Raw genomic sequence first — 13056 nt, 5'->3', positions numbered from 1 at the left:
TGGGCACTGGTTCTTTCCTTAGCCTTGAGGGACATGTGATGAATATACTGACTCGTCCAGCAGTGAGATAGAAGGTTAAAGAGAAACCCGTACCGTGGAGGGACGATGACATCTCATAAGCATCAGCCTCTGAGAATCAGTCAGTAGATGGAAATGATTAATTGCATACAAATAGATGAGACTGTTTTCCATGACATCACAACTTTCTCATTAGCTCCCAGTCAAGGATCTCACTCCACTTCACCAAGAGAGTCAGAAGGAAGCACGAACATGTCAGTATCTCGCTCAGCATTTTGAAGCTGTGCTGGCTGACTCACTGGCCCTCCTGGGAGTAAGAGGAAAGGGGTGGGGGGTGGCTCTTCTCCCACATCCTGCCAACACCAGGAGCTTCCAGAGACCTTCTGCGTACACAGCACTGGACTTTAAACATGTCAGGTGACCATGCGGCCACCAGCTGCACAGGCTTGTGTTTTTTTGCTATTGAGAACTTCCCCCCTGTTTGTTGAAATGGGATTTGCCTAATGGTCAGGCGCATCTCCTCTGTAGCCTCCCCCAGCCACATAGACTCGTACGACCTTGGGAAGGTCCTCTCTTGTCACCCTGGGATGGCCAGAGCACCTGCCTCACAGAGGGAGGATCGATGAGTTAATGTGTGTAATACCCTGAACTCAGGACATAGTGAGCACCCCATCTTCACTAATAGAATGATTCCTTTTATTTTTAGGGCATGATCGAGTGAAGGTATATTAGCATAATTGTGAATAAGTGATTAGCATTTCAGAATTCAAAGAGCATAAATACTGGAGTAGTGTTAATTACGGTGGTGATATTTAAACCTTTCAAGAATTTTCCCACTTCACAGGCTCACCATCAAATATTCAAATGCATTTTGAGCTCCGTTCCTGCATGCCTTTTATATCTCTTCCTTTAGAATGAGGGCAGCGGTATGTGGAAATCAAGCATCACACAAGCCAAAGTAACTGTAGATCACATCCATATTTAGTGTGTGCCAGCTGGTCCAAAGGTTGTGCTTTTCGGATTATTTTGAGATTGTGAAGTCTGCACAGAAATTGCCACCAGGCATTGTATTGGGCTGTGATGACATGCCACATTAGAGCCTCTGAAATCTAAATCACAGGGACACATGAGGGCGCTACAACCTTCCAGCAACAGAGGACTCCTTCTGCCATCAGTGGCTTTTCTTTGGAAAAGGACAGTGGACTTACCGAGCCCCTCACCTGGAGCTCCTCCTCTGAGCAGGGCTTTGATCAGCACAGGGAGTCAGGGTCAGTGATGGTGCCCCTTGATTTTTTGTGGGAAGTTCTCCAGGAGAGAGAACGCTCATAATTATCACCAATGCCATTACTTGGTGTTTGGCCTTTGTAGCCACTTCTCAGGGTGGCTCTGTTGGAGGCACTGGGGCCTGGCTCTGTCCGCCCAGTGTCTGGGATGTGTGACAGTGATTATCACCGTCATTAGTGGAGGGATTATTATTCACAGAGGCACAGTTAATGAGAACTCAGCCCTGGGGGTGAGCTCTAAGCCCAGCATGCCAGTGTGGCTATCAACAAGCCCAGCAGGAAATGGTGTCACTGCCCATAGTCCATCACCCTGCCACCTTTAACCCTTTCCAGGGGCTCTTGCAGCAAGCATGGCAGCCACACTATTTCAAAGACAATGATTTTCAAAGAAGAGATTTGCAAACCCAATGGAAGCAGCACTCATTTTAATGGAACATAGTTAGGCTGACTTAGAGGCAGCCTATTGGAAATTGCATTTGTCTGTTGGGGACTAGAGAAAAAAAGTTATTGAATGTTCACCTGTAACAGCCACTGGTAGGGTTTTTTCTTTTTGTATCATTTTGATTTGCTTTAATTTCTCTCATCTAGTAGTAATTGAGGTCCTGTGGTCTAATTATTTCTTGTTGTGCTGCTCAAATTGAGTCCTCTTGTACTGCCATTAGGTCACTAGATTATTTTAGCTGAAATGGGGGCTGTACAATATTCCTGCCAGTGGATGAAACTGGGAAATTTTTGGAGACACATTCAATCTATGTATTTAATTGGAATGTCATGTTTATACTTGGTAAAGAGAAGAAACTCTGCAAAACTTAATGTTTTTTTCTTCCCCTTTTGGGGGGGTGGGGGAGGAGTCCTACATAAACTGAACATCTGGCTGCAGAAAGACAATGCAGGCAGAACCTGTGCTCTTGTATGGATGTTGCTGTTAGGAAGCTTTCATGACGTCCCTGGGGATTGGGCCGGAGAGGCGGAGGGGAGGGAGTTGGGGTTAGAGCTGATTTCATACCCTGCTTCAGGTTGGTGGTGACTGTGGCTCAGGAGGTACCTGACCAAGGTCAGGATCCAGGCTCGGCAGGGTTTTGACCTGTGCATTCTTCCTAGAGGGGCCAGGTGCATGGGGCTTCGGCCTCTGCCCTCTCCTTTCCCTTTGATGGGAGAACCGGAAGCCGCATGCCTGGGAGGCGGGAGAGAGGGCAGCTCTGGGGCTGGAGGGTCGCATCTGAATGACAGTTCCCAGTGCTTCCTGGGAGCTGAGCGCAGCGCCTTTGCTGTGAGGATGGGTCTGCTGTAGCGGAGCGTCTCTGCCTCTCTCGTGACCCTGGGACTCCTGCCATGTCTCATGTTCTGTGTCATCAAATCCAGAATGTTAGCTTATAGGGAAATGGACAGAAAGCTGCATTCGTCCTCCCAGAGGGCACTGGCACCACTCCACTTGCTTCATAATAGCCCCACTGATGGAGGAATGGGGGCTGGCTGCGGGCCAGGTGCCGAGCATCCCAAGGGGATGGTGTTTCATTTAACCCTCTCAGCAATCCTGTGAGGGAGACCTTATCATCCCTGTTTTACAGAGAAACCACAGCTTGGAGGGGTTAAGTGACCAGGGCCCCACAGCAGGCTGAACTGGGGACAGCAGCAGACCAGACCCTCAGCTCCTCCCTCTGTTGGCTGCTGACACACGGTCTCCCTGCCCAGAGTTTGCTCTCCCGTCCTCCCTCTCCCTCCTTCCCCCATTCCTTCGCCTGCGTCGAGGCCATAGTATACACCCTTGGTAACTCAGATCTGTCCTTCGCAGGATCCTTCCAGGAACACTCCCCCTGACACCCCCCCCCACCCCCCGAAAACCCCAGGCCCTAAGAACTCTGGTGGTTTTTTCCGGCATACTCACAATTCTGTTTGTCTGAAGAATGCCTCTCTCTCGAAGTGGACTCCAGACTCCTTAAGAGCAGGCCCAGTCTTCACACAGTGCCGTGACCCCAGTTCCTGGGACCTCAGGGCCCCGAGGGTGTTCAGTGATATTTGTTGGATGATCAAAGAAATAAATAAATAAAAGAGAGAGGTCACGTACCCACCTTGAGAAATTCAAATGGGAACCATATGTGCAAGCATCCTGCAGCCCATTCGGTGTTACCCTCTTGTCTGTTTCTTTCCTCTGTAACAGTCCCTCACTGCAGGTGCCTCGTCACCCTTGTAGGATGTCGTCTGGGTCAGGGGTCCGAGACGTAGCAGATAATGTCAGCCTCTGACACCCGTGCGAGGGAAGCAGTGTCCTGGGGCAGCTGCGGGGACTCCACAGTCACAGCTTCCCTTGTCTTTTCTTTCAGTGCTTTTGTATGTGAGGAAGGAGACGGACGACGTGTTTGATGCCTTGATGTTGAAATCCCCCACCGTGAAGGGCCTCATGGACGCGGTAAGCAATGAACCCCAACAGCCTCCCAGAAGTCGGCATGTAGTCTCCTGAGTGGGAACCCGTTTATTAAAGTGCAGCCTTCACGATGGCTCTGGAATGAGCTTTAGAAAAGAAAAGAAAAAGAAAAAGCAGAGATTGGTGGGGACCCTGATTTCCACCCTGTGATGGCTTATTGGCGTCTTAAGGAGAAAGAAACTTTGAAAAACTGCCAATTCCCTGTCCTTTTAAGGCTGTCAGAGTGAGGTGCCATCGAGGAAGATTAAACTGTGAGTTCCCATTTGTCTCTTTGCATAAAGCCAAATTAGCTATGTTTAACTTCAAATTAAGGACAGAACAAAAGCAATTAGGAACCGTCTTCTCGGCTGTGATGCTGTAATTCAAATAAAATATGACCTCTTTCGGTTAAGAACAAAAGGTAAATTGCAGAGTTAGGATGATTTAAGTAAGATTCTGAAGTCCCTCCCTCCACTTCCATCCCCACTTAGTCTTCCATTACCCAACCTGGGCTCAGAAGTTATTTTCTGTTTTATCCATGTGTGTTCACCTGCATGGATAAAATATGATTTAAATATGACTCTTACTTTATGTTTGTAAAAAATCTTATTGGAATATAGTTGACTTAGAAAGTTGTATTAATTTCAGGCATACGGCAAAGTAAATTCGTTATTAGTTTTATGTATATGTATATAAATATATATCCATATATATATATATATCTCCATTCCTTTTTAGATTCTTTTCCCGTATATTACCACATAGTACTGAGTAAATGTCCTTCTACTCTATACATAACAGTGTGTGTATATCAGTCCCAACCTCGTGATTTATCCCTCCCCGTCTCCGCATTTCCCCTTTGGTAAACATAAATTTGGTTTCGAAGTCTTTGCGTCTATTTCTGTTTTCTAAGTTTTCTTGTATCATTTCTATTAGACTCCACACATTAGTCATCTCATATGGTATTTGTCTTTCTCTGATGTACTTAGTATAATTTCTGGGGGTCCATCCATGTTGCTGCAAATGGCATTATTTCATTCTTTTTTATGACTGAGTAATATTCCTTTGTGTATATGTACCACATCTTCTTTATCCAGTCCTCTATTGATGGATATTTAGATTGCTTCCAAGTTTTAGCTATTATGAATTGTGCTGCAGTGGACACTGGGATGCATTATCTTTTCAAATTATTGTTTTCTCTGGATATATGCCCAGTAGTGGGATTGTTGGATCATACGATAGTTCTATATTTAGGCTTTTGGTTTTGTTTGTTTCGTCTTTTGTCTTTTTTTTAGGGCTGCACCCATGGCATATGGAGGTTGCCAGGCTAGGGGTCTAATTGGAGCTGTAGCCACTGGCCTATGCCAGAACCACAGCAATGCTGTGTCTCTGACCTACACCACAGCTCAAGGCAACGCTGGATCTTTAACCCACTGAGTGAGGCCAGGGATCAAACCTGTATCCTCATGGATACTAGTTGGTTTTGTTAATGCTGAGCCACAATGGGAACTCCTCACCATCTTTTAATTGGGTAGCCTATATATATAATATGGCTGTATGAGATATTTGTATATTTTTTGCAGTTAATCCCTTGTTGGTCACTTTGTTTGCAAATATTTTCTCCCATTCTGAAGGTTGTCTTTTCATTTTGTTTATGGTTTCCTTTACTGTATAAAAGTTTTAAGTTTAATTAGATGTCATTTGTTTATTTTTGTTTTTCTTTTCATTATACTAGTAGGTGGATATGAGAAGATATTGTGGTTTATGTCGGAGAATGCTCTGCCTATGTTTTCTTCTAGGAGTTTTATAGTATCTGGTCTAACATCGAGGTCTTTAATCCATTTTGAGTTTATTTTTGTGTATGGTTTTAGAGAGTGTTCTAATTTCATTCTTTTACATGTAGCTTGCCAGTTTTCCCAGCACTACTTACTGAGGAGACTTTCTTCCACTTATATTCTTGCCTCCTTTGTCATAGATTAGTCAATGACCATAGGTGCTCGGGTTTATTTCTGGACTTTCTATCCTGTTCCACTGATCTATATGTCTGTTTTTGTGTCAGTACCATACCATTTTGATGACTGTAGCTTTGTAATATAGTCTGAAGTCAGGGAGCCTGATTCCTCCAGCTCCATTTTTCTTTCTCAAGATTGATTTAGCTATTTGTGTTTTTTTTTGTGTTTCCATTAGAATTTTAAAAGTTTTTGTTCTACTACTGTGAAAAATGCCATTGGCAATTTAATAGGGATTTCACTGAATCTGTAGATTGCCTTGGGTGGTATGATATGACTCTCTTTCGAATATGATTTTTTTTTTTGTCATTTGAGGGCCGCACCCCCGGCATATGGAGGTTCCCAGACTAGGGGTCTAATCAGAGCTGTTGGAGCCAGCCTACGCCAGAGCCATAGCAACGCCAGATCTGAGCTGCGTTTGTGACCTACACCACAGCTCATGGCAATGCCAGATCCTTAACCCACTGAGCGAGGCCAGGGATTGAACCCGCAATGTCATGGTTCCTAGTCAGATTCATTTCTGCTGTGCCATGATGGGAACTCCTGAATTTGATTTCTGACTTTCCTCTACAACTGTGCTGTAGAATAGCGTAGCTGAGTTTGTTTGTTTTTTTGTAGTGATGGAGACAATAGGACTGCCAAGGGACAGTATTTTTGTTGATCTGGAAAACTGCTACATTGGAATAGCCTACTGGGCTGTGGAATAACAGATTTAAATGTACAGGACAGTGCCTATGAGTGTAATCATACACTATGTGGTCTTTTGTGAATGATTTCTTTCACTTGGTGTAATGTTTTTGGGGTTCATCTATGTTATAAATGACAGTTTCATCCTTTTTTATGGCTGATTAATATTCCATTGTATGGCTATACTGCATTTTGTTTTTCCATTCATCAGTTGATGGACATTTGGATTTTTTTTCTCCCACTTTTTGGCTATTATGAATAGTGCTACAATGAACATCGAGGTACAGGCTTTTGTTTAAATACTTGTTTTTAATTCTTTTAGGTATGTGTTGAGGAGTGAAATTGCTAGCCAGACAGAAAAGGTCACATTGTATGATTTTGTTTATGGAATAGGCAAATCCATAGAGACAAAGTGGATTAGTCATTGCCAGGAGTTGGGTGAAAAGTGCATGAGGAATGACTACTTACTGGGCTTCCTTTTTGGGCAATGAAATGTTCTGGAACCATATAGTCCTGATGTTTGCAGAACATTGTGAATGGATTAAATGCCACTGAATGCTACACTTTAAATGGTATAAGTGGGGAATTGTATTATACGTTAAAAAAAATATTTATTTGTTCATCTGAATTTTTTTTTTTTTAAGTATAAGAATGCTACCAATACAGACTGCCCTCTGTGGTTGGCATTGTCAGGCAGTTCAGAGCAGGGCGTGGAGGACCACCCTCTAAGAAACATTGATAGAGGGCTTGGTCACCTCTTCTGTTCTGCAGGGTTTGTCTTTGGAATGCAGTTTGCTTTTACTGCATCTGCCCCACATAAACGGAAAAGAAAACCAGAAACAAACACAACAAAAAGTATAATCTACACCTCTTCAAATGGATCAGAAAGTTTAAAGTGACCCAAAAATCGCCAGAGCATTGATTCATGAGCTAGAAGCCCATAAAGTATACAGACCTCTCTGGAGTCCTTTGGACAAATTTCACACCCCTAATAGGGCTTTTAAGGTCATATTACTGAAACTGACTTACTTGGACAGTGGTAAAGATGAAAATTACCTTAGCAGCGGTTTCAAATGCATGTTCCAAAATCGCACCCCCCAGATTCAGATTCTGCTGAACTGGGCGTGGGGTCGGGGTAGAGGATCAGGAATCTGTATTTTTAACAAGCTCCTCAAGCTATTCTGAGATCAGCCAGGTGAGAACCACGGACCTAGACCAGTTCTGAACTGATCCACGATGCTTTTTTCCTAGAGTCTTCCTTTCCTGTTTGTGACATCTGGCTAGTTCTACAAGTGTTCTAGAGCTGTGGTCTTGCTGGATGACAGTGGCATTCAATGTCACCTTCTCCCCCACCCAAACAGTCATTGCGTACGTCTGCTGACATGCTTCCCCCCATAGCACCGTGAAGCTGTGACCCTTTTTAGGGGAGCTCACTGTACCTGCCTTGCTCCAGGTAGCTTGGGGCGTCGGGGAGAGTAACATATTGTCTCCTTTGACCTTGTGAGCCACAGAAAGAGCTGGTTCCCTAGGCTGGCTCTGGGCAGATTTCTTGGGACAATTCTAACTTCATCTCTCCTTCACTGGACCTGGGAAGAAAAATATGTATGAAAGCACAAACTTTCTCCTTGCTTTCTAAGTTGTGCAGGTGGGACAGCAGCACCAGAGAAGCTTCTTCACGGCCCTCAGATGATGCAGTCAGGCAGTGAATTCCAAAGGCATGGATGGCCCTAGTGGCTCCTGAAATTTGGGAGTGGCTGGGAAGGACCTTGGGTTCTATTTGAGGGCAAACCTGGGGACACCAGCAAGTGAGAAGGCAGGGTTTTGAAGAGCACTGGATCCTGCTCCGTGCTCTAAGTTTCTGCGGAGCCTCTGAGAATCAGCAGCTCACTAGTGTGTGATATTTTACCACCCTGAAGCTTAGCAAGCGTGCATGCACGCATGCGCGCGCGCGCACACACACACACACACACACACACACAGACACACACCCTAGAGGCACATAGCTTAGTGAGCCAGCATATTAGCTTTGGGTTCAGAAACCTGTGTTCCAATCCTGGCTGTGCCTTCTATGGCTGGGAAAGTTTCTTATCCTCTACATCTTTGAAATGGAAGTAATCTTACCACCTACAGCATAGGGTTGTTACGGGATGAAAGGAGACACTTTGGGTACCAAACTCTGCCTGATTGCTGGCATTTACTCAGCATCTGATAATGGTTCGCTTTCGCTACTAAACTATTGTTTAGTAAGAATCAGAGTAAAGATACAGCATGAAGATTTCTTCCTTTTCCTCAGACTTTGGATGTCTCAAATAATCAGCTACTTGTAGCCACTGTCCAAAAGATGGAAAGTGATTCTGGCTGGAAAGTGATTCAGTTACATAACTTTCCACTATCTTGACATCTCAGCTGCGGAGACGGCGCAGGTGACTGGCAGCTGTGTGGGGAGTCCCCCTCCCCTGACCCAGAGGCAGAGGGCTGCTCCCAAGAAGTGACTTTTATGCTCCACAGTCCAAGGCCCTGCATGAAACAAAGTCTCAGAATAAGAAAGCAGTGTGACCCTGGCTTGCATGCTTTGTTTGCACTCTTAATTTTAAGACAAGTATCACTGCATATGGGTTTTCTTTGTTTTTATCTTTTTAGGGCCGCACCTGCAGCATATGGAGGTTCCCAGGCTAGGGGTTGAATTGGAGCTGTAGCCACTGGCCTACAGCACAGCCACAGCAACATAGGATCCGGGCCACATCTCCGACCTACACCACAGCTGATGGCAATGCTGGATCCTTAACCCACTGAGTGAGGCAAGGTCGTGAACCTGCATCCTCATGGATGCTAGTCAGATTCATTTTTGCTGAGTCACAGTGGGAACCCCATTTTTTTTTTTCTGCACGTGGGTTTTTATTTTTTTAACAATTAAAAGCTACATTCAAAAAAATCCCTAACTTTTAAAGAAATCGGTTTAATCACGGTATATTGGGAATTCCCATTGTGGCTCAGGGGTAAAGAACCTGGCTAGTATCCATGAGGACTCAGGTACCATCCCTGGCCTCGTTCAGTGGGTTAAGGATCCAGTGTTCCCATGAGCCATGGTGTGGGTCATAGACATGATTCGGATCCTGCGTTGCTGTGGTGTAGGCTGGCAGCTACAGCTTTGATTTGACCCTTAGCCTGGGAACTTCCACATGCTGCAAGCACAGCCTTAAAAAGCACACACACAGACACACACACACAGAAATATTGTACTTGACACCAAGCCGTCACTTTGAATTCTGCCCCTGGTTGAAAATGGCTTCTCATAAAAATAAACACAGTCCCCCACTGATCAGGGACCCAGCCTGTACTGTGGCCCTAGAGTGTTGTATCTCTAAGTGGGAGATTCCATCAGAATCTCCTAGAGACCCACACATGACCTTCAGAATCAGGTTCTCTGGGGGTGGGCCCAGGAATCAGCATTGGTGTTAAGCTCTCCAGGGGACCTTGCAAAGCAAAGCAAAGTTTGGGTGCCACTACTTGGTGCGCTTTGGCTGGGAACTGGTTTTAGGGTTGGATTCTGCCCTAAGGTCCCATGTGCATGTTCACTCAGAATGGAAATAAGCCCCCTCATTATACTCTTTTGGGACCAAAAATTCCTGCAGAAGTTGTTTTGTACAGTAGTTTGGAAGCCTGCAGGCTATTTTGTGTATAGAGCCCTACTTCTCTGGGTTTGGGGAGTCGGCTTGGGTCTTGGCTTCTCCTTCATCCTTCGGCGATGGTGTGGGAGGACCAAAGCCTTTCTCTGTTGAGAAGGGGGCTCCTTGTCTTCAAGGATGGCAGATCTCACAACTGCAAATGGAAGAGTGTGCCTTGTGCCAAGTAGGTGTGTGTTTTGCAGTCGCTTTGGAGATAGAAACACCTGCTTCATACAAGTATCCTCATTGTTGTGTTCCCTTGGAGAACTAGCTATTGAAAGGGTGGTTTTGCCTGCACTTCCTCATCTGTACGATGGAGGCATCAGGAAGCAGTGAATGAGTTAACAGAAGCCCTCAGCAGCTGCTAGCCAAGCACGGGATGGCAGTGACTTTGATGATGGTGCAGCTGCTTCCTCAGTGGGAAGACTAGGCTTGCTTTCCAATGGGGAGCTTTCCCTTATGTCTCCTGTTGAACTCCAATTTCCCCACCCTCAGCCAGGTGTCATTTACATGGAGGAGAAAATCCATACTAGAAGATAAAGAGCTCCCCCACCCCCCGCCAAAAAGAGGTTTGCATTTTTTTCTCCTTTAAAAAAAATCAGCAATCTGCAGAGAACGGTTGATGTGTCATGAAGGTGGAATAGAACAGCACTGCCTCCCCTCTCCCAGACGGGAACAGAGGGCTGAGTCAGAAGGTGCCCTGTCAGGCAGATGTGTTGACCAGTGTGCCCACAGCCTACGCAGATTGCTTTGAGCCGGTGGGGCAGGTCACTGAATAGGCTGGAGTCATTCTGTCATGTAGCAATTGGATGACATTTATACCCAGCAGACATTATACGCTCCCTTGAGATAATACTACTAGTTGGCCCTAATTAAACAAGTCTCCTGTAAGACCAAAGTCACGGGTCCCACCGAAAGCACACCCACAACAGCATGCAGAGGAAAGAGGATTGGGACACTTGGTCAAGGGGTTCAAATCATGACTATGGTTGTTTTTTTAAGTACAGTTGATTTACAATCTGTTAATTTCTGCTGAACAGCAAAGTGATGCAGATATATATATATATATATATATATATATATATATATATATATTTATTTATTTCACATTGTTTTCCATTATGGTTTATCACGGGGTATTCTCTGTGCTCTGCAATAGGACCTTGTTTGTCCAATCTGTATGTAATAGTCTGGGTCTACTAATTCCAAACTGTCAGTCCTTTCCTCCCCAACCCCTACCCCCACTTGGCAACCACAAATCTGTTCTCTATATTTGAATTTGTTTTTATTTCATAGATATGTTGATTTGTGTCATAGTTTATGTATTTTTGTTTTTTAATTATTATTTTTTTGGCTGCGCGCACAGCATATAAAAATCCCCTGACCAGGTATCAAACCTGTGCCACAGCAGCACTCCAAGCCACTGCAGTGACAATGCCAGATCCTTAACCTGCTGCACCATAAGGGAACTCCTGCATTATATTTTATTTATTTATTTATATTACTCAGTGAATTTTATTACATTTATAGTTGGACAGCAATCAGATTCCACATAAGTGATATATGATATTTGTCTTTCGGACTTATTATGATCATCTATAAGTCCATCCATGTTTCTGCAAATGGCATTATTTTCATTCTTTTTAATGGCTGAGTAATATTCCATTATGTATGTACCACATCTTCTGTATCCATTCATCTGTCAGTGGACGTTTTGTTTGTTTCCATGTCTTAGCTATTGTAAATAGTGCTGCAATGAACACTGGGTTGCATGTATAATCTTTCAATTTATAGTTCTCTCCAAACATATGCCCTGGAGTGGGATTGCTGAATCATATGACTATTTTTATTTTTTAAAGGACGCTCCATACTGTTGTCCCTAGGGGTTGTAGTAATTTACATCCTTACCAACAATGTAGTAGGGTTCCCTTTTCTCCACACCCTCTTCAACATTTATTATCTGTAGATTTTTTGATGCTGGCCATTCTGACTAGTGTGAAGAGGTACCTACACTTCTCTAATAACTAGTGATGTTGAGCATTTTTCATGTGCCTATTGGCCATCCGTATGTCTTCTTTGGAGAAACATCTGTTTAGATCTGCCTATTTTTCAATTAGGTTGTTTTTTTGTTATTGAATTGTAGGAGCACTTTGTATATTTTGGAAATTAAGCCCTTGTCAGTCACATACTGAGCAGTCTTGAGCATGTCAATCTCAGGATCTTTGGTTTCCTTCCTTGAAAAATGTGGAGTATGCGTACCTTAGAGAGTTGTCTTATTTGTACTACCCTTGACCTCTCACTGTCTTAGAAAGAACTCTTTGACCACTACCAAAAAGAATAGAGTTATTGTTTAACCTATGCCAAACCAGGTCACTTTTCTATAGGACAGACCAGATGATTGATTCTTCTTCTTACTCATTGGTCTTAAACCTCCCAGACCTTTATTTCACATGCCAGGAAATCATTATCCACACACATTTAGATACCTACACAGACAAAGGAAAAAAATTCTGACAGCCAGATGTTACTGGATATTCCCATACTTGGCATCCTTTGGAAAAAGTAGAATATTTCTCTTTTCATCTGCATGTTTGCTATTATGTCAATCAAGTCATCCATGTAGCTTTGATGATTCACTTTGACTTCTTTATTCTTATAATTAGATTTTAAGTGATTATAGACAAGGATTTGGTGATAATCATGGTGATGACAGTGGAGGTGACATGAATTTTCAATTTTTTTTTTGGCATTTATGGATGAATTTACCTAGCAATCCTACAAATAAAGAAGCCCTAGCTATTATTGCCTCCTTGCTAGTCCTTGAGCATGCCAAAGCCACTCCTTGCTCGGGCCTTTGCATTTGTGGTTCCACCTGCTAGGAATGTTCTTCCACCATATCTACGAGGCTCGCTCCCTTGCTTTTGGCCCCTGCCCAGACTACCTACATAAAAGGCTATCTGTTACCCAGCCTTTATCCTGCCTTGTTTTCCTTC

General features: G+C 44.0%; 1 protein-coding gene across 5 annotated transcripts in view; it reads left to right on the top strand.

Moving 5' to 3' along the window:
* Positions 1 to 13056, top strand: part of GRHL2 (grainyhead like transcription factor 2) — a 193408-nt gene that overhangs the window by 167456 nt on the left and 12896 nt on the right. For all 5 annotated transcript variants that reach the window (XM_085021961.1, XM_021090600.2, XM_085021960.1 and 2 more), the window contains one exon: positions 3623 to 3708. In XM_085021961.1, coding sequence (XP_084878087.1) covers positions 3623 to 3708 — 86 coding nt within the window. The remainder of the gene's footprint in view (positions 1 to 3622; positions 3709 to 13056) is intronic.

The sequence above is a fragment of the Sus scrofa genome, chromosome 4 (genome assembly GCF_054392235.1).
Source record: "Sus scrofa isolate SSC_HxYL_T2T_F1_AM1 chromosome 4, Sscrofa_HxYL_maternal_Yorkshire_Landrace_v2.0, whole genome shotgun sequence".
Lineage (NCBI taxonomy): Eukaryota > Metazoa > Chordata > Mammalia > Artiodactyla > Suidae > Sus > Sus scrofa.
This window is presented reverse-complemented; position numbering and strand designations above follow the sequence as displayed.